Source organism: Takifugu rubripes, chromosome 1 (assembly GCF_901000725.2).
Source record: "Takifugu rubripes chromosome 1, fTakRub1.2, whole genome shotgun sequence".
NCBI classification, from domain to species: domain Eukaryota; kingdom Metazoa; phylum Chordata; class Actinopteri; order Tetraodontiformes; family Tetraodontidae; genus Takifugu; species Takifugu rubripes.
This window is the reverse complement of record NC_042285.1, coordinates 19,769,358-19,790,286: the sequence shown is the minus strand read 5'-3', so window position 1 is coordinate 19,790,286 and position 20,929 is coordinate 19,769,358. Positions and strand designations below refer to the sequence as shown.

Below are 20,929 nucleotides of genomic sequence, written 5' to 3'. Positions count from 1 at the left end.
TATTTTCCAGGATTCTTTTTGGTCCAAGAAACACAGCAACTCTCAACAACTCAGTCCCACTATTGCAGAAATTTGCATCAATTGCTTCAATCAGCAGCGAATGACTCTTTGTGGTTAGAAGTGGTGTTCTGAAGTTGTCTTTTATGTATTATCCTTTTGTAAGGGTGCAACTGTTCCCCTGTATGGTCACAGTTATTCCTTATTTTGTTCATGTTGTGGTCGAACAAGAAAACAGGAAGCTCTTTTAGGTTAACGAGGAGGTGGGTACATGTTAATCACCCAACAGAATATTATACACACTTTGAACATTCATATCTGCTTGGATTTTCTTACTTATAATGCCTGATATTTTGTGTTTGGAAACGCAACCCGATAGTTGCCACAGGACTTGTTTATTAGTTTTACCTTAGCCATTTGTGTTAATGTCATTTATCACTGTAAATAAAGCTGAACTGTGTAATTTCATGTTAACGAGGCTGCCTTTTACTACAAAGCATTACAGAGCATTATATTACACATTTCTCATTCAGCAAATAGTTGAACTCTGTTCCAGATAAATGTGATTCGTCCTATAGCCTGTTTTTAATTTTTTGTTTTTCATTATTTCTATTTTCCATTTAAAAATATGACTATTTTTTGTTCTAGTTTGTATTGTCCTAAACAGGCTGTTTGCCTGTCCTAAACAATTCCATTTCACATTTCCTGTCGAGGGATGTTTGATGAAGCCTAACATTTCTTCCCAAGATTTATAAATAACAAGATAACATCTGTATCATCTGTAGAAACACGGTCGCCTGTTTCCATATAAAGTTAAATCTAATTTAACTCCCATAGTTGCACCCTTGAAATTGTTCAATTCAATTCAATCTTTATTTATATGGCACTTTTCATACGCTAGGTAGCACAAAGTACCTCACAAAGGATAAAAACAGCAAAGAGAACAAGAGAATCAAGAAAAGGACACACACACACATGCATACAACACACTTTCACACACACCCACACACATAAACAAGCTGAGGCAAGCTCACGCACTTCCTGTGTTTTCCCTTTATCTTGTGCATCAACACACACCAAGTTTTCTTCTAATGTTTAACTTGTAAAATAACTGGTATAAATATTTTCTTTGGGCAATTGACTTTGTCATAACATAAAGAGGCAGAACAGAAGATGAGATGTAACTAGATAAGCATATTAGGTTAACCTCACAAGGAGAAACCATTATCACAATCTTTTCTGTTGTTGCTTTATGTCCAGTTGTGACTGAGGTCTGCCAGTAAAGGACATAAGTGTTCTGATGTGCAGGCTGGGGCCTTCAGAAAACCCTCACCTCTACTGCCAGTGAAACTGCAAGACAATAAAGAGGAAACAAGTAAAAAGTCAAAACTGTGTTCATAAAGGAACTAGAAAGTAACTTGACAACGTTATTTTAATATTATATTTACACAAAAGGTTAAATTACCACAGCTTTCTTCCTTCCAAAGATGACAATTCACTGAGAAAACTACATGTAAACAGACATACAGTATAAGCACACATATGTACAAAATTTTTACATCTACACAATAAAAACTTATCAGGATCATTACTGATCAATTTTTTGAAACTGGGAGAAGATTAGAGGCAAAACTTCTGATATGTACATGAGACAAAAAGGTCCTGTGATTTATAATTTGTCTGAAGGTGCCTCACTGTGACCCCAGATCCAGGACAGTCAGGCACAAAAATCATAAAAATCCCTTCTTTCGCACAGCTGTGGGGGTTTAGCTGATAGGAGCGCCCGTTGAGACCAGTTTATAATAGGCGCCCTTCTTGGCCATGAGGTCTTCGTGTGTGCCTTTTTCAATGACGGCGCCACGAGACATGACCGCGATGATGTCAGCCGTCTGGATGGTGGTCAGCCTGTGAGCGATGACGATGCAGGTTCGTCCTTTTCTGGCCTCGTCCAGAGCAGACTGAACCGTCTGCAGGGGACAGAAGAAACATTCTCTATGAGTTCTGCTAATACGGCTGCATACATACACAGATGTGCCGCACATGCAGTTATGAGAAGGGAAAACCTGTGACCTTTTCGCTCTCTGTGTCCAGGGCAGAGGTGGCTTCATCCAGCAGCAGGATTTTGGGCTTTCTAATGATTGCCCTGGCGATGGCGATGCGCTGTTTCTGTCCTCTCGATAGCTGTGAACCCTGTGCCCCCACTTGTGTCTCATATTTCTTAAAGCACACAAGAAATAAAGAAAAGGTCGAGACGAGGTCAAAAATCTGTGACTAACTTCAACTGCTCAGATTTAACTCCTCTGGTTTGTGGGTTTTTCTAATGTTTCCGCTCACATTTGGCAGCTCCATGACAAAGTCATGCAGAAAAGCTTTCTTCGACGCCTCTATGATCTCTTCCATGGTGACGCTGCGGGTGTTGTCACCATACTGGATATTCTCCGCAATGGTGCAGTCAAATAGCACCGGCTCCTGCGACACGATGCCTATCTGAGATCTCAGGAAGGGCACGTTGACTCTGTGAGAGGGTCGGCCGTCGATCAGCTGAAAATAACAGGAGAGTTAACGGCTGCGAGCTTCGAGATCAATTTATTTTGTAATTGGAACGGTTACCCACCACTTGGCCTTCAACGGGATCATAGAACCTTTCCAAGAGTTGAACGCTGGTGCTTTTCCCGCAGCCGCTGCTCCCGACAAACGCCAGAGTTTGACCAGGTTTTACCGACACGACCAGGTCATTCAGCACCTGGATGTCTGGTCTAGATGGGTAAGTGAACTTGCAATTCAGGAACTTTATTTCACCCCTGAAGTTTTCCTGACGATAGATAAGATACAAAAATGAACATTTAAAACTGCAAGTAAACGTTGCTGCATGATTCAAATTTATTTCCAAATGTACACACCCATTTTTCTCCATAACTTTGCCTAATGTCAATTTTAGGACTTCGGTCCAATAGTGTAAAAAACTGCGCAGCGGCAATTTTAGCTTTGGCATAGTCAGGAGTGAAGGAGGAAGCTTTTCCCAGTGCTGTGCCGCTGATGACAATGGCTGAAATAACTCTGAAGGAACATTGGATAGTCTCAAAACACGCATGTAACGCATGCAGAAAATAAATTCAGAGAAAGGGTGGCACTAACCGGAAAACAAACATGTATTGCAAGCCCTCGTTGCTAACAAGATAGCCTCCATACGTAAAGGAAGCGGCGTATGCCATGAAGATGACACACCGAGCAAAACCAAAGCAGATCCCATAGATTCTGGCTCTCTTTTTGGCAGATTCATACGGAAGCTGGAGTTTCTGCTCGTATGATTCCACAAATGACTTCTCCTTAGCTAAGCCTGCAATCGTCCTGATATTAGAAAAAGCCTCACTGGATATCTGCAAGGAGGAAATAGGTCTGAATTAAACAGCTTTTCAGGCAGAGAGAGGCGGGGGGGGTAAAGTTTAATGTTTTTCCAAGTTTTCCATTACCTGACCTGCTTCCTCCATGGATTTTTTGTTTTTATTTTCAAAGCCAGTCAACATTTTGGCCTGGAAAACGCCGGAGAGCCCGAGGAGAGGCAGGAAGCACATGATAACCAGGGTTAGCTTCCAACTGAAGTAGAACGCAATGACAAAAGAAGCTCCAATGCTGGTCAGTGCGTTGACAATCATGCCGATCTGAGATCCTGTTGCCTGAAGAAATCAAACCTGTCATGATATTGCAATTTTTAAAAAAGGAAAAAAGGCTTGTAAACATCATTCTTACGCCTTGAACCATGGATGCATCGGTGGCCAGTCTGGTGGTCAGTGCTCCAGGGCTGTTTATGGGATCATCGAACCAGCCAATTTCCTGCCTCAGCATGGCCTGGAAGCCCACTTTCCTCAAACGACGGGTCAGCAGCTCTCCAGATTTAGCAAAGGCATATCCCTGGAACATTCAATCCATTTAAAGGTTTGGCTTGTCTGGATATGTGAGACATTATCTGCTAAAATTGGGACACACACCTGCACAAACTGGGAAAATAAACTTATCACAGCCACACCACAGAACAGAATACACGTCCCGTTGATCTGGTTCCTCTGTTCGTTAATGTCGCTGATGGCAAAAGTCTGAAAAACAGGCAAAAATATCTGCTATTAAGCACTGATCTCAGAGTATTTCACAGATCTTGCTGTGCTCCCTGTGTCACCCTCACCCCCAGAATTTGGCTGAAGAGGACAGCATAAATGGGATTGATGGAGCCATTGATAGCAGCTCCCAGTGAGCCCAGCAACATGTAGGGCCACTCTGGTTGGTTGTACTTGAGGATACGTAATACAGGGGCAGGCTCCACCCGATCGTCTGCGTCCTCCTGATCCATCTGCCAAAGTGCGTGCAAAACATATGAACCTCCACAGGAAGACTGTAACGGTGTAAACATAAGAAGGGCACGGAGGAGGAGCTCAGTACGTTTTCTGGGAATATTACAGCCACTGGAGCCAAGTCAGGGACAAAATCACTGGACAGTTTGCTGTGAGACCGCAGGCGAACCGAGCTCCTGCAGGAGGTATTTAGAGAACAACCATCATAATGGATGAAAGCCACATTGGTTACTACACTACATTTGGGTTTGAGCAACTTTACCTTCCGCTGGACCTGCGGCTGAAGCTCCTCGGTCTGTTATTGTGGTGTTCAACTGCCGCATCTATCAGAAAACAGGTCAAGTGTAAAGTTTCTGTTCCTTCAAACACAATAATTACCTGTAACATTTAGTAAATCCCACCGTCATTTTTGATGCCTGTGCTTTGATTCTGGAGGGTGACCAACGTGAAGTAGACTCCTTTCCTTTCCAGCAGCTCAGCGTGCGTTCCCCTCTCCACCGCCCGTCCGTGCTCAAACCCAATGATGACATCTGCGTTTCGAATGGTGGAAAGACGGTGGGCTATGGAAATTGTGGTCCGGCCAGTGCGCACCTGCGGATAAACGCATCGCTGAGGTCAGCAGCAGTGACGCCTAAAGAACGCGTGGAGAGAGGGGAGCTCACCTTATCTAACGCCTCCTGCACGACAGCCTCGCTCTCATTGTCTAAGGCTGATGTGGCCATGTCCAGCAGCAGGATCTTGGGGTTTCGGATCAGAGCTCGAGCTATTGCAATCCTCTGCTTCTGACCGCCACTCATCTGACCTCCACCTTCTCCCACCAGGGTATCAAAGTTCTGATGGATGAGGAGATACATGTTCACACCGTTTAGTACTGCTTTTTTTGTCATGATTTGGAAAACACACTTTGGTGTTAAATGTTTTGTCGCAGAGGACAGTTTTCAGTCCTTATGGCCATCACAAAAAGGCCACAGCATGCAGAGCTAACTTGGCTAACTGAAGAACAAAACTTTGCAAATCTAAGAGACAATTGGCCCTGATCACGGGAACTATATCTTTTCATTTAAGGCATAACCTCTTTTTTATACCTGGGGTAGATCCATAATGAAACTGTATGCATTTGCTTCTTTTGTGGCCTGTATTATGTCTTCCATGGTTACACCCGGCCGACCAAAGCGGATGTTTTCAGCAATGGTTGTAGCGAAGAGCACCGGCTCCTGTTCTACGATACCGATAAGTGATCGAAGCCACTGGATGTTTAGGGTTGAGATGTCGTGGCCGTCCAAAGTCACCTGAAAATGGGAATAGGGGAGTGGAACATTCAGACTTTAGATCACGGGGGACAGCTGATGTTGGTGCAGCTGCTTGGATCGGTACCTTTCCTTTACTCGGGTTATAAAATCTTTGGATGAGCTGGAATGTGCTGCTCTTTCCGGCTCCGCTTGGTCCCACCAAAGCTGTGGTTTCACCAGCTTTGATTTGCATGCTTAGGTCATTTAAAATCTGGACAAAAATAAAAGATAACAGAGATGAATTTTGCAAACAAAACAAACAAAAAAAGAAAGAAAAGCAACAGCAGGAAAGTGGGGACTTACCTTTACTTCGGGCCGAGACGGATAGAAGAAATTGATGTTGTGGAACTCGATGTCACCTTTCACGGTGTCTAATTTGTCCCCTTTTTCTGAAAAACAATCAATTTCTGGTTCCTGTGGATGTAAAAGTGCAAAACGATAATATTGTTGAAACAAACTGCCATCAATCTGACTCAGATCTGCAGCAAACTCCTTTCGTTACCCTGTCAATTGTGTCAAAGATGGTCTTTGCTGCAGCGCGACCAGAAGCAAAGGCCTCCAAACAGGGCGAAGCCTGGCCCAGATTCATTGCAGCCATGAGAACTCCAAAGAATACCTGAAGAAAAGCCACATTAAGGTCACAGGATCCCCACGGTTTGACACTATAGATATACGCACCTGGATCAGACTTCCAGGAGAGAGTTCCTTGGTGTCGATGACCAACTTGGACCCGTACCAAAAGGCCAGAGCAAAGCAAAGGAAAATGATGCACCACAAGTATCCTTGGAAAACTCCGATGACGGAGCCTTTTTTGATACCCCAGCTCTGAGCTTCTGCAAGGTTTTGGTCATACCTGTGGAAAAAAAAGTCTACGGTATTTGTGCAGGTGAAGGAATGAAGCACCCGCAGCGGCAAAGCGGCGCTGAAGTATGACACCTGTCAGCTTCTTTTGCCTCCCCTCCAAACGCCGCCACTGTTCGGATCGCTGACAGGACTTCATCAGCCACAGCCCCTGCCTTCGCGTAGGCCTTGAGCTCCTGGCCGGTCAGCCTTGCCACAGCCTCCAGAAAACAGATTAAATAGATTTAACAATGGTTGTTATTGTTGATAACAGCAGTACGGTCTGATTTTATGACTTTACCATTGCCATCAGACCAGCAGCCAGTCCAATTAAGGGGCTGACTGCTACGACCACCAGAGTGAGCTTCCATCCTCCGATAAATCCCACCATAAAGCCAAACACAAAGGTGGAGAGCCTCTCGATGAAGATGGCCACCTGGTCGGCGATGGCATTACTGATCTTGTTGATATCGCTGCAGGGAAACCGGTTTGGTTCTCGTGAGTAAAACATTCTCCCAGCGTGCACTGATAACAGCCCGATGTGCAGATAAAGACACTCGGACTCACTCCGATATCCTCGTGTTCAGTTCGCCGACGGAGCTACAGTCGAACCATCCGATCTCCATCCGCATGACTTTCCCGAAGTAGGCCTTTCTTATTCTCTGGATCTGTCTGGCGGCCACCGACACCCAGAAGAAAATCTACGACATCGATGAGCACCATTTGTCACCGATGACATCGCTCAACAGCTTCGTTTAAATGAAGCCTGCAAATGAAGAGTTACCTGGAAGTAACTGACTATCAGGACTCCCAGTCCAATACCAATGTAGTAATAGGCAAACATGGTCATCTGTGCTTCAATGTCCACCCTGTTGGAACAAACACAGCCAGTAACAGCGGCCCTCCTCTCCCACAGTCCCGTCAGTGAGGTCTCACCCGCATTCAACCGTGTCGTTCTCAGCTGTGACATAGACGGAGCCGTTACTCCAGTGGATGATGCTGCTGTTGCACATCTTGTTGGGCTGTTGCAGCTCTTGGTGCTCACGCTCGTACGCCACGAACGTGTTCGTCATCATGCTGTACACGAGCAGCATGAGAGGCGAGGCGGCACCGTGGACGAGGGCGCACAGGGCCCCCACCACCATCATTGCCTTGTCCTTCCAGGTGGCAAAACGGAACTGTAGCAAAGGAATCGGTGAGACAGTTAGGTGGTTCTGCTCCGGTACTGATTCAAGTGATCCGAATCCTTTACAATGAACAGAGAATTCACCAGCTGAAAGTATCCAACACTGGGCATCTTGTCTTTTTTCTTTGTTTCTCTGTAACACATTTAAAATGTTTTAAAGGCCGTGTCTCCTTTCTTAATTTCAAATTGGAGTAGATCTTAAACTTACCCTTTCTCAATGTCTGTAAAGAGTAATCAACAATTATCGTTAACATTACTAATAATAGTAATAATAGTAGTGGTAGTAGTATGTAATTACTCACCTCCCTCCTCCACAGCTGATGCCATATTTTTTATGGACTTTTTCATGTTTGCTGGCCTGACTGTTGTCCTTAAACTGTCTAAAAAATAAAACTTAATCTTCAACCAAAAATTTAAAAAGCAGTTAAAAAAGCTGCATCAATTTCCTGTCCTTGTGCTACCCAGTCAAAGCCGACTCCCTTTGTCCACCTTGCTCAGAAGCCCTCCGGCACGACTGAAACTCATCACAGAGCAATTCGGAATGTCTCTTTTCAGACAAAACCCACCAGTTTATTATCTATGGCCGTCCCCCATTAGACTGATAAGAGTTGTGTCACCATTATACTGTTGCAGAGCTTCTCTCTGGACATTCACACCCTGATGATGTTCACTGTAATTATTAGCCAGAACACTGGGCATGATCCAGCATCTCAATACCTGTAGACTCACTTTATATTTCAAGATAACTTTTAATTGAAATCAAAACGACTTGTTTTCAAGAGATTCTAAAAAGTTAAAAAGTTAAAAAAAAAAGTTATCTTAAGTTAAGTTATCTTTGTGAAAGTATAAATGTAATAGTATTTTTTAAGACTTGGAGTTCATCGCCATCAATGATTAAATGTCTTCCTTTCATCATAAAGTGTTAATGCATAAAAACCAATTACATATTAACGCATGATGTGTTAATATATAAAAAAAAAAGTGCTTTATTGAAATGAGTATGTTGTGATTGTGGGATCAATGCCCGCTGGGACACAAGGGACGCAGGAGGAATTTGCCCCCTTTTTACAACCAGTTATTATTCACAACAAAGCTGAGTGATGATAGAAGAGGACGGAGAGGTTCTGCACAAACACACGCTCTGATAACAACACTCATCTGCTCCCATCTTCTATCAGCATTCTCAGATGCCAGACGGTGCAGAGTGCACTTCAATAATATATCATTAGAATCACAGTCTGTCATTATCGTATTTTTATAGTAATAAACCTGAGGCTAAGCAGCAGCCAATACCTTAGTGGGTATGTGTGTGTGTGTGTGTGTGTGTGTGTGTGTGTGTGAGTGTGTGTGTGTGTGTGTGTGTGTGTGTGTGTGTGTTTACGAGCTTAGCGAGTCTTCGGGGACAGACTCACACCCGTGACCTGTCTTTAAGGCCACTGATCTGTGTGTCCATGGGTGACTGAGTGAACCAAAACTCACTGCAGCGCTCAGCAGTCTGAACTTTATGCCAGGGGATCCAGATGAAGCCGCTCCTCAGTGACACCTGAAAACCCACCTTAAAGCACCTTAAGGTCTCTCACACTCTGAGGAAACACTGTGGAAACTATCAAATGTCTGACATTACGGTCCCATCCAGCCTGAGAAATCTTGAGAGGGTTGACAGAGAATTTTTTTAAAAATTGTTGTTATTATTATTATTATTTACGCTACAAGAGACTGTATAAAGTGAAAGTGACTGAAAACTACGCAATTACTCAGCATCTTAGCCTAGATTCTTTTAGTTTAGCGTACCTGAAAACCTTGTATGCTCACAACCCGCTTACTTACAGCTAAATATCTTCACTTCATCTTTGGATATTTTTGCCACAGCCAAGGCAAAATACTTTCTGAATATACTGTTAACTCATATAACCATATTGCATAGAGGTTTGGGGTAACATATTCATTATTTTTTTTCCAACTATACAGAAACGAGCCATCAGAATAATTCACCACTTGCCCATTACAATATAACATTCAGAAAATGTTCCAAGAAAGACAGGGTTGGTACTTTTTAAGAGGAAAATCAAACACAAAAAAACCCACACACCTATTAAATGGTTCTCTATTTCAGTTGCTAAAACAGTTGGTAAAACTTTGGAACAGTCTGAATTCAGAGATTAAACAATGTCTAAATATACATCACTTCAAATAGAACAATAAAGAGCTTATTTATGCTACAGGGAGTAAGAGCCTAACCTTCAGCACTTACCAGTCATCTGTATTTGGAATTCCATCAGCGCTGTTATTGCTCTTACTGTTTCTATCGTCTTTGTCTCATTTTTATCACTGTTTATGTGACTGTTACAATGTTGACATGTTGCTGAAGTTACTGTTGCCAAATATGTGACATGTGTGTGTTTGTGTTTGTTTGTGTGTGTGTGTGTGTGTGTGTGTATATATATACATATATATATATGTATATATCTCTTTAAAAAAATATATATCACATTTATTTAATTGTCTTTATTTGCCCTGTGTTTAAAAAAAACTATCAAGCAATTGATCTTTTTGAAATTGTGGGAGTCATTTGAGATTGTGAGTCCTACACAAATAACCTGACCTGACCTCGTGGTGTAAATATGATGGGTGCATGATGAGCTGGGCTCTTCCTCATGAACTGAGAGACAGTGCTCATTGTTCTATGGCAAGACTGTAAGTAATTCCAGTATTCTGAAATAAAAATCATTTCAATCATTCAAAATTGATTGTTTGTCGATTTCTTCCTGAGAAATCAAATGAACAAACAACCCTAGCACACAATGGACATGTAAGCAAATACAATACAATAAATGTACAATAAACTGTTGGTTTCTAGAATGTTTCAGTTATGCTTGAATTACATTTCTAACTCAATGATTTACAACTTTGAATTTTTTCTTGTCTATTTAACCTAAAAATAACTTGCACCTGTATATACATAATAGAGGCACATCTTTCTAAAATGTGTTAAAAATTAAACAACTTTGTACAACTGTGTTTTGATTCGCATTAAATAAGTGAGTCTACATCTGCATTTGCGCGTCACGTCGTGACTCGCTGCGGCTAATTCGCCGGTGCCCGGTAGATGTCGCTATTTAACCAGACAACCTCAAAACAAACCGGAAGTTACCCAATATTAGGAAAAGTAGGAAAAGTCGGCGCATTTTCAGTTGATCTCGGGTTGATTCGCCTGATCTGCTGTGCAGCAGCTTTTAGTGCACTGACGACAGAAAGTCACAACTGACGTAAGTTTAACTTTAGAGATTTTCAATGTTTTTAGCCTTGTTCCACAGCGCTAACTAAAACTCTCTGTAATCATTTGGCATTCGTTGGTTTTGTAATCATTTACATCTTCCCTCATTTGACCGAACAAGCGGGGAAACACCATGACCTCAGACTGTTTTTTAAAGCAGTAATGAAAGATTTAAGGTTTAAGCATTTACTTTTATTTCAACAGTAGATGCCAGATCTGACAACCCAGGTGCTTATAATATATTCACCAAATCACTGGGGACATCGACATGGACATCACAAAAGGGGTGAAAATCGTGGACAGTAAGATTCTCCAGATTGGTGAAATAAAACACTTTTACGATGTTAAATATTATTAATAGCAATAATAATAATGCATTATCTTTTTCTGGCAATTGCCCTACAGCATTCCAATGGTGTATCGCGGGAAACTAATAACTAAACTTAAAACATCATCTGTCACAGTAAAGAAACACAGTCGACACGCCCTACAGGAACCTGCTGTCTCACCTGTCCTACAGGAACAGCCTTTCACTCCACTAGTAACAATGTCTCATGTCTATGTAATCGACAATAAACTGCATTAAGACGTCTGGTAAAGCCAATCATCGGCAGTTAGATTGTTCATATTATCTGCAGATGGTAAAGAATGTCTGCCCTGAAGTCCACCGGCTCATTAAATGTTAATGAGATCCTCAGTTCAGCCTTCTGATCTTCACCCTATTACCTGAATTCATGGCTGCGGTCTCTTTATCTTCATCCTTGTCCCAGCGCTTTGGCGCCATCTGCCGGGGACGAATAGTAACTTCACCCGTAGGTTTCCCGCACTGATGTTGAGCAGAGGTTTACATTTAACAGCGGATTTTGTGGATTTTTACAACAGAATAAAGCGTATGATGGCGGACTCAATCCAAGACCCAATGGTGCAAAAACATATATTTATGTGATATAGCAATAACCAAGAATTTAAGAGTCGTTTGGTCAGAAATGTGAAATACATTGGAATGCATGTGCAGATCCCCCAGCAAGGGGCAGAAACCAGACTGGGGGCAACAGTGTTTCCAAGTAACTGCTTAGTTACCAGTCAACTTATTGAAATAAAATCTAATTCAGCATGTTGGAAACGCCAGATAACCTGAGATATTTTAATTTTGAATCTTATCTAAATTAAACTAAGAGCAGAGTTATACTGTTGAGACCTGGCAACAACTTGGTTGAATGTGGAAGGATTCTAGTAAGGAAATGACTATAAAATCAATTTTTAAAAAGACTCAAGAGCTTTTGCTGACAGTGGTGACTGAAGTAATTCTTCTTCTTCCCTTCAGAGAAAATGTTGCTGTATGTTCTGGGGCTTGTGCCTCTCTGGTTGGTCTGGCGCTGGTACAGAGAAAGGGAAAGGGTAGATAACAAGGGGCAAAAATATGTCTACATCACCGGCTGCGACACTGGCTTTGGCAATCTTCTGGCAAAACACCTGGACCAGCTGGGCTTCCGTGTGATAGCGGGCTGTTACACTGAGAAGGGTGAAGATGAGCTGAAGAAGAGCGCGTCAGACAAGCTGACCACCGTTCACCTGGACGTGTCCGACTCTGCGAGTGTCAGCAAAGCTGCAGATTACATCAAGACTCTGGTTGGACAGAAGGGTGAGTGAATTATTTTATTTTCAGACTTGTCCAACTAAAAAAAAAAAAGCTGAAAGTATGTTTGGCTTAGCTTGAATTGAACTCACACATGGGGAACGGCCTGGTCTTTCTCAGAATGAATACATGACCGTGCAGAGGCTCCATATTTGGGTCTAGACTTAATTGCACTGCTGTGGTTGTGTTGCTGTAGGTCTCTGGGCTGTTGTGAACAACGCAGGGATCTCTGTGCCGTCTGGCCCGACTGACTGGCTCACCATTGAGGATTATAAACTCATGCTGTCCGTCAATCTGTGTGGAGTTATTGATGTCACCCTGAGCGTCCTGCCTCTCATCAAGATGGCCAGGGGCCGAGTGGTGAACGTTGCCAGCGTGTTTGGGCGGATCACCCCGTTCGGTGGCCCATATTGCGTGTCCAAATACGGCGTGGAGGGTTTCAATGACAGTCTGCGGTGAGACAAAGACCCTCGTTCGGCTCGGACTCCCGCAGAGATCTCATAAACACGAGAGGCTTCCTGACTTGCAGTTTTCCTCCCTGTGTTGCAGTTTGAACATGAAGCCGTTTGGAGTCAAGGTTGCTTGCATTGAGCCGGGCTTCTTCAAAACACACGTGACTGACATAGTGGTCATGGAGAACGGCTTGAAGAAGCTTTGGGACCGACTGCCCCAGGAGGTGAAGGACGACTACGGACAGAGTTTCCTTGAGTTGTGTAAGTTGTCAGCATAATGTAACTATGAAACCATCTGTACACTTCAAAATGAGACACTTGTTGAACCTTGAGCCTTTTTAAATGAATAGTTTTCTTAAAAATGATGGTTCTGGACAGTTTGACACCCATGCGTGTGTTTCTGTTCCAGCTTTGGTACAGCTGAGCCAGAGGTTCAGGCTGCTTACTGACGGAGACCTGATGAAGGTGGTCGGCTGCATGGAGCACGCCATTTCTGCCGTTCATCCTCGTTTGCGTTACTCCCCAGGTTGGGATGCCAAGTTCGTCTGGTTGCCCCTGTCCTACATGCCGACCCGCTTTACAGATAGTTTATTTCTGATAGGTTTACCCAAACCAAATTGTGCAGTTTAAATCTGTGTTAGAACTTATAGAATAACACCTATACCCAGTATACAAACCAAAGCCTCGCTGTGTGAGGCTTTCATAAACTCCTATCTGAAGTCTTCTTTTAAAACTTGTCAAATAAAGAGAACAGTCTGTGTCACCTTTGGACTCACGTGTGATGTGGCTTCGCTTCTTACACAATCTCACTCTGGTGAGTCGAGCATTTGGAGCCGTTGTGGACCTTGTTACTCGCGATCGTCCGTCATACAAGAGAAGTCTGAGGGCTGAGAAACCACAGCTTCCAGTTCCCCACACCTGAGAGAGAGAAGAGATGGTAGGTCAGGCTCATTGCTGCATGGATTTGGGAAATAAAGTTGAAGGATCTATAGCAAGAAAGCACAAATGTCCTGATTCTGAATGAGCCTTGTTAAAGAGGTGCTGCGTCGAGACCTGAATGAGCTTTCTTTGCACCATGACATTTGGAGCTGCAGATTTCAGATTTAATTCTCCATGTGTGAATACCTCCCAACTCCTCTCTTTCTTGTTCTCATGTCATGAGCTGTTATGTAATTGATTAATTTAGCATTTTTATTGGTTACACCCGCCCCAGCGATGCCTGGAGGGAGGCTCTTTCGCTGCCGGCAGTGAGGAAGTAGCAGATTTAAAAATCGGAGTGTTTTGGAAATCCGATTAGGCTGAAAACTGTAGGTGTGAAAGTAAATGTACAGCCGATGGAGGATGAATAAGAGGGTGTGGACAGCCGCTGGATGAATCAATTCTGATTTATTCCACGTGGAGGATGATTGTTAATGTTTCATGGCTGGAATCTTCACTAGTATCCACTAATATTTCTGGTTTTCACACTCAGCTGTCCAGTGACAGTCTGACGTCCTGTTTACCAGAGGTAAGTTTTTGTTTTATCTATAATTTAGCTTTTTTTGTCAGAGAGAAAAAAACAGTACTCGTGTGTGTGTGTGTGTGTGTGTGTGTGTGTGTGTCTCTCAGGTGGTCTCATCACATTTGACTTTGACCTGTGCTGTGACTGTGGCCTCTTTGGCCGCCGTCCTCTGGTACATCAGAGACTCCTACCTGGTGGAGGCCTTCCACCAGAAGCATGTCTTCATCACGGGGTGCGACAGCGGCTTTGGTAATCTGCTGGCCCGCCAGCTAGATGGGAGAGGTTTCCGCGTCATCGCCGCCTGTCTCACCGAAAAAGGTTCGGCAGATTTGGCAGCGGCAGCCTCCTCCAGGCTCAAGACGTTCCTGATGGATGTCACGGACAGCGCGAGCATCAGGGGGGCGGCGGAGTTTGTGAGCAGAGAGGTCGGAGAGCAGGGTGAGCTGGGGGCAGTGGGGGGGGTTCACGCTGATAGGGTGCCAGTCAGAGGGAGGCACTGGGAGAGATAAAGGCAACCTGAAGCATCCCATCATTAACTCACCATCCTCCTACTGATGTTTAACACACCTCCTTGTTTAGCAGGGAGTTCTTTGAGCTCCAGGGCTGCAGATTCAAATCTGATCCATGATGTGAGCGTCTTACAGGAAGTGCTGTGGACAGGACTGATGGACTACAGGGAATAGTGGTAGTTTATATTAATCAGCTAAACATGAGTACAGCACGGGTCATTCAAAAAGAACATGATATGACTTTAGCGGGAGGAAAAACTGAAGGGAACCATGTTCATTTATTTAATCATGAGTGCAACTCTGCTTAGTAAGTTGTGAGTAGCTTAGTAGTGAGTAGCTTAAACATGTTAAACTGCTGATGGAGCAAACAGGGTCGCTAATCAGTATTTTCCTCTGCAGGCCTGTGGGGTCTAGTGAACAATGCCGGCAGATCTGTGCCCATCGGCCCACTGGATTGGATGCAATTGGAGGATTTTACGAAGGTTTTGGATGTAAACCTGACGGGAGTGATCGATGTGACCCTCCAGTTCCTGCCCCTTTTGAAGAAAGGTCGGGGCAGGGTGGTGAATGTGTCCAGTATCCTGGGCAGACTGTCAATCATTGGTGGAGGATACTGCCCATCCAAGTATGGGGTGGAGGCCTTCTCCGACTCTCTTAGGTAGAGACTACTGTAATTCCACCTGGAATAAAGAGCTTTTTTTACCTGTTGGTGCCTTTAAAGAGCTCGTGCCGATTGCAAGACAGACAGGCCAAATACGGACTCCTTTCAGATGAGCGTGTTGTGTTCAGGAGGAACATGCAGGAGTTCGGCGTCAGCGTCAGCATCGTCGAGCCTGGTTTCTTCAAGACAAATGTTACACGACTGGATCTTATCGAGGCTGACCTGAGGAGGTTGTGGAGCCGCCTGCCTCAGGGTGTCAGAGACTCCTACGGGCCCGCGTACTTTGATGACTGTGAGTGTGAGAGCAGATTATTGGATTATTAATCAGCAACAATGTCAAACAATATTTCAGACGGCAGCTAATCTTTGCCCCTCCCTACAGATGTCAAGGCTCAGGCCTTCTCCATGGGCATCCTGAGCAGCCCAGATCTGTCCAAGGTGACCTGGTGCATGGAGCACGCACTAGCGGCCCGCTTTCCACGCACGCGTTACTCTGCGGGCTGGGATGCCAAACTCCTGTGGATCCCGCTGTCCTACCTCCCTTCATTTGTGTCTGATTTTTTTGTCAGTCTGCTTCTCCCGTCGCCCGCCTGTAATATAAACTGAGGCTGATAACACGGTCAGCGTGGCTGATAATTTGTGTAAAATCCGAAGGTCAAGAAAGCCTCGACGCCGTTACAAAATAGCAACTTTATTCATTCATGTCACAGCAGCAGCAATTTCAACCATCTGGGCATGTTGTGTGTGATCAGAGAAGGCATTTCATTTGTCTCCATGTTGCTAAAAAAAAATCATTTTGTGAAGATTTCTTCATCTCATCGGCGTCCTCCGGTGCGGCCAGAGATCAGATCTCCGTCAGCACGTTCAAGTATTCTCCTGCACAATTTTTCCACATCAGTCAACACGATTGCTTTAAAAAAAAAAATGATCATGTTGATTCTACGTAAGTCATTAAGTCTGGGAACAGTAGAAAGAAAAATGAGTTTGATTAAATGCAATCAGAATGTTTCATACACATTCCAAACCAATTAACCTTGTTCTTTTAATAGTCTCCCGCCCTGATACGAGGTATATAAACACAAAGATGAGGCATTCAACTGTACATTCAGAATCCGGCTTGGATTTTTTTTTATCTGTTGATGTTTTCTGGAATTACTGATAGGCTCTGTTTCAATGATATCTTCTGACAAATTTCTCTCTGTTCAGATTTACAAATATACAACTTATTAACATTTCTATCAGCAGCTTTAGTGCAAAGATATACACATAGTACATCAGAGTAATAGAAAACATCTTCACAAGAATTGGCATATGAAATGTCAGAAGGCATAGTCACAGCAGACTCCTTGTTCTCTGTTCTAAATGCATCTCTCCTTCAGACAACAGCGTGAGATTCATACGCAGGCTGCATTAAAAAAATAAATTCTGTGCAAAGTGTGTCTCTTCTGCTTTCGATTCCCGTCTCTGGCAGAGGGGTTATACGTCACTGTCCTCTTTTACGAGGGTCGCAGTGTCTTTGAAACTGTCCTCGGTTGGCGAGAAGGTGCCTGGTCGGTCCCTCTTCTGAAGTTTGGTGGTGGGGACGAACGGAGAAGGCTCAGGGCCCGAAGAATCCCCGCCGCTTCCTGCTGGCTTTTCGTCCTTCATCTGTGAAACAACACCGGGTGTAAAGCAGGTGACAGATGACAGCGTCTCGCACACGCACCTCCTCCATTGTCGCTCCGCACGTACCTCTGCATACGAAGGGTTGGGAAAGGCGGTGCTTGGTTTCAGTTTCTTCATGAATAAACTCCACTTTGACTCCTGCTGAAACAGAAACGGTCAGCAGCCTTTGTATTCCAGCGCGGGACGTCCTGTGGTCACGCACGACTCACCTGCAGGGGTTTGCTGCTGCCAGAGGTGTTGATAATGGTGATTCTCTGATCGCCAGCGTAGGTGGGGTTCACAAAGTTGTTCTCCAGATGTTCACCACTCGGATTGACAGTCACCTGTTAAAGTACAATTTTGTTTAATTCAATAAGTCCAAGCTTTAAATAAAGAGGTTAATATATTAAATCAAGAGGAATTTTGAAAAAATAGACAGAAGTCCTCTTATCTGTGCCAGCAAACATTATCACTGACTATACAGATGTTACTGCCACGATGAATGTCCAGCACTCTTGATTTTTGTTGAATATTTATTTTTGACATTACATATCTAGTAAATCAAATGTTTGGCACACGTTTGAATAAATATGTTTGGAATTGCCTTGTTGACATGATTAAAGAGTGAGCTTGTTCTCTAAGTGATGTTCCAAGTGGGACAAACTGTTACACGAATACATGAGCGGGTACCTGTGTGGCATGAATAACGGCAGGATCACCAGACGCCGCGGAGGCGTTGGCATATAAAGGGTTCTCAAATGTGATTGGCTGCCTCCCTCCCTCCATGGCAAAATTATCATCCTGCAGAGAAATAATGGACATGACAACTGCTGTTGAGACAAACAGTTCAGGAAGGAATGCTTCAAAGAAATGAGTAAATAGCAGGAAAGATTAAACAGTCAGCTGTGTTTAACTCACCAGCTGCATGGCTGTGTCGATGAATGATACACCGATGCGCGATGGTCCAAGGTCAACATTATCGCCGGAGTGGAAGGTCACCCCATTCCCCGTGTCTGCAGACTTCACTAAACTGCTGAGACTACACAAGTGTCAACTTTGAATTTCAGGCTAAATTCGCAACACGGCAATGATGAACTCATGTAATTAGGTAAAGATACCTGGGTAGTTTAGGCATGGAGGGGATGAAGGATCCTGTCCGTTTGTAGTTGAGGAAAACCCCTGCAGCTAAAGCTCCAGTAATTATGATGATTATGACCGCCAGGAGAACAGCCACAGCTAAAAATGAACATTCATTAGGTCTGTAAATGATCAGAATTATTCCTAATGAACTACTGTTGAAGAGTCCATTATGGACGGCTCATTACTTTAATGAATAATTAGAAAAGCAACACAGTAATCAATTAAAACAACATTTTAATATCTATTTAGGATGTTTTTATCCAGGCAACCTCTTTTGTAGATGCAGAATTGTCCACTTCTCTAAGGTCTGTTACTGGTTTAAGGTTGATGATTAAACACTACATGTGAATGGATTAAACTGAACATTAATCTTCTTCAGGAAGTCAACAATTACTCTCACAGGACGTTCTGGACGGTCAGACCCATACTGAACCAGGAAGAAGTCTGAGAATGCGTCACACTACCTGTTCTTGCTGGAGCGCCAATTGTCTTCCCCGCCTCACAGTAGCTGCCGGTATAACCATATGGACATCTGCAGGAGGGAAAGCATTTCACCGAGGCAAATCATGACAAACAGGATAAGGAATCAAAATAAATAACAAATTTGGATTCACTTACTTGCATTTGGGCAGGCCGCCTTCATCGGTGTAGCAGGTTCCGCCATTCATGCATCTGCATGCAAGCGGCATTACGATAGGTGGCTCAATGGCTGCAGGAGCAGAAGCCAGGCAGAGGCGTAAACAACAACAACAGCAACATAAACATCGCTCACAATCGTGAAGAAGAGGTTCAGGAGCAGAAATGAGCCGCAGGTGGAAGGCAAACACAGTCTTTACCTGCATCACATTCACCGGAGTCAAACTCCAGCATGGAAGAGCCCTGCGGACAAGCGCAGGTGTATCCACCAGGCCGGAGGAGACAGAGGTGGCTGCATATATTTTTACAAGGGTTGGGTACTGAAAAAAGGAAACAACAATATTAGATATCGTTGAGAGCTGGAGAGAACGTTCATGGAATTTAATGTGCTGAAGAAAGTCAGCTCTTTCTCTGACCTGTCTGGTTGTGTCGGTGCTCCTGGTAAATGCGGACTTGCGTCAGCCAGGGGTTGATGGTTAAAACTTTGACTTTGTTGCCATTTCCAAACTTGTTAGTCCTCCACACTTCACCTTTGTCTTTAGAAGACCAGTACACGTGCCCTTCGAACACATCCAGACTGTAGGGATGTCCGATATCTGCAACAGTGACAACCAAATGTGTCTGGGTGTTTTCTGTGTGCAGCTCTGAACAACTGACCAGACTACTGACCTCCTGAAATCACAACTTTCCTGTCTGTGCCATCTGGCTTCATGGACTCAATACTGTTTTCCTTCAAGTCACACCAGTAGATCCTGTTGCCATTCAGATAGTCCACAGTAAGCCCAGTGGGCCAGCCAAGGTCCTCATCTACCAACACTTCTCGGTGCTGGCCATCCATCCAAGCCATTTCAATTCTGGGTTTCCGACCCCAGTCTGTCCAGTACATCATTCTGGAAATGCAGAAACAGTTGTAATGACAGTAAAGTGAAGAAAACACCTAAACCTTTCTTTCTACCTAAATCTCTAAAGACCTGAGTGAGGGATTGACAACAATAGCGGCAGGCTGATCCAGATCTGTGTGTATCAACCACTTCCGGTACCGCCCATCGAGTTTGGCCACTTCAATTCTATTGGTGCCAGAATCAGTCCAATAAATGTGCCTGTTGAACGAATGAAATAATGAGACACTTTAAGAAAAAAGCATCACTTCTGCGGAAGTCACAATCTTGAAGTTACCTGCCGACCCAGTCCAAAGCAATGCCGTCAGGTCTAGAGACATATCTCAGGTTCAGATCCACCTCTTTCACAGGGTTGTTGCCGTAATCATTAAAAGTGGTCATGTGGGCACGTTTGATAGAGCCAAACTCAGACCCCCTCCCCAGAACTGTCCAGTACACCACACCTAGAGTGTATCAACAGAGAAAAGACCTTTAACATAATCCAACTTATTATCAGTACTTGGGCACATAACCTGACATCTTACTGAGTCCTTGTCCCTCTGGGTCCCAGAGGTAATCTAAAGCTTGGATGTGTTCGGCGTTGTCCACGTAGTCCGAATATTGCTGAGAGGAGAGATTGAAGCGGCGGATGCGAACGTTGTCTGGCAGGAGCAGCACCGGTGGGTTTCCTGTCCCGTATATGTAATTAGCAACTTAATGAAAAGAGCATCCACAAGGAATGGTGAGTGTTTCTTACCCTGAGCAGCACACTCTGTCCCATGTGGCTCCCCATAAGAGACAAAGCCTTCGGCACAAAAGCACTCGTAGCTGCCCTTCGTGTTCTTGCACTCCTGAGGACACGTGCCGTACACCTCACACTCATTCACATCTGTCGTGGAAAAGGAAAGAACAATTCTGGAACCGATGGTGCAAAAACACCTGT

At 44.0% G+C, this 20,929-nt stretch overlaps 4 protein-coding genes across 6 annotated transcripts in view; 2 read left to right on the top strand and 2 right to left on the bottom strand.

Annotated features, from left to right (window-relative positions):
• Positions 1 to 1,683: 1,683 nt before the first annotated feature.
• abcb11a (ATP-binding cassette, sub-family B (MDR/TAP), member 11a) lies at positions 1,684 to 8,282 on the bottom strand. Its single transcript, XM_029849686.1, is given in 27 exon segments — positions 1,684 to 1,964; positions 2,068 to 2,214; positions 2,332 to 2,538; positions 2,612 to 2,809; positions 2,898 to 3,054; positions 3,133 to 3,374; positions 3,468 to 3,671; positions 3,745 to 3,906; positions 3,984 to 4,088; positions 4,175 to 4,339; positions 4,429 to 4,516; positions 4,603 to 4,663; positions 4,742 to 4,931; positions 5,003 to 5,173; positions 5,426 to 5,629; positions 5,715 to 5,840; positions 5,933 to 6,043; positions 6,132 to 6,245; positions 6,308 to 6,482; positions 6,566 to 6,690; positions 6,771 to 6,942; positions 7,037 to 7,170; positions 7,254 to 7,445; positions 7,447 to 7,647; positions 7,740 to 7,788; positions 7,864 to 7,876; positions 7,958 to 8,282. Coding segments are annotated over 27 exon segments (3,960 nt in total). The 5' UTR covers positions 8,004 to 8,282; the 3' UTR covers positions 1,684 to 1,763.
• Positions 8,283 to 10,784: 2,502 nt separating this feature from the next.
• dhrs9 (dehydrogenase/reductase (SDR family) member 9) lies at positions 10,785 to 13,780 on the top strand. 3 transcript variants are annotated; one of them, XM_011609988.2, is made up of 6 exons: positions 10,785 to 10,921; positions 11,134 to 11,231; positions 12,254 to 12,571; positions 12,762 to 13,020; positions 13,115 to 13,278; positions 13,427 to 13,780. In XM_011609988.2, the coding sequence occupies exons 2-6, from the start codon at positions 11,198 to 11,200 to the stop codon at positions 13,645 to 13,647; spliced, it is 996 nt and encodes a 331-aa protein (XP_011608290.1). In that variant the 5' UTR covers positions 10,785 to 10,921; positions 11,134 to 11,197; the 3' UTR covers positions 13,648 to 13,780. The 3 variants fall into 3 exon arrangements, with proteins under 3 accessions (XP_011608290.1, XP_011608287.1, XP_003961976.1); XM_011609985.2 differs by having other exon boundaries at positions 11,134 to 11,249; XM_003961927.3 differs by lacking the exon at positions 11,134 to 11,231 and having other exon boundaries at positions 10,793 to 10,921.
• A 38-nt stretch (positions 13,781 to 13,818) lies between these two features.
• rdh1 (retinol dehydrogenase 1) lies at positions 13,819 to 16,308 on the top strand. The gene is made up of 6 exons (XM_029836402.1): positions 13,819 to 13,954; positions 14,489 to 14,524; positions 14,626 to 14,956; positions 15,427 to 15,685; positions 15,817 to 15,980; positions 16,071 to 16,308. Exons 1-6 carry the CDS (start codon positions 13,952 to 13,954, stop codon positions 16,292 to 16,294), a joined length of 1,017 nt encoding a protein of 338 aa, XP_029692262.1. The 5' UTR covers positions 13,819 to 13,951; the 3' UTR covers positions 16,295 to 16,308.
• A 55-nt stretch (positions 16,309 to 16,363) lies between these two features.
• The window catches only part of lrp2a (low density lipoprotein receptor-related protein 2a), a 38,360-nt gene continuing 33,794 nt past the window's right edge, over positions 16,364 to 20,929 (bottom strand). The window contains 15 exon segments of the mRNA XM_029836392.1: positions 16,364 to 17,335; positions 17,420 to 17,494; positions 17,563 to 17,676; positions 18,023 to 18,133; positions 18,251 to 18,371; positions 18,451 to 18,568; positions 18,937 to 19,004; positions 19,091 to 19,181; positions 19,309 to 19,428; positions 19,525 to 19,704; positions 19,778 to 19,998; positions 20,080 to 20,208; positions 20,285 to 20,450; positions 20,532 to 20,675; positions 20,744 to 20,875. Of these exon segments, the coding sequence (XP_029692252.1) occupies positions 17,165 to 17,335; positions 17,420 to 17,494; positions 17,563 to 17,676; positions 18,023 to 18,133; positions 18,251 to 18,371; positions 18,451 to 18,568; positions 18,937 to 19,004; positions 19,091 to 19,181; positions 19,309 to 19,428; positions 19,525 to 19,704; positions 19,778 to 19,998; positions 20,080 to 20,208; positions 20,285 to 20,450; positions 20,532 to 20,675; positions 20,744 to 20,875 (1,961 nt within the window). The 3' untranslated portion in view covers positions 16,364 to 17,164.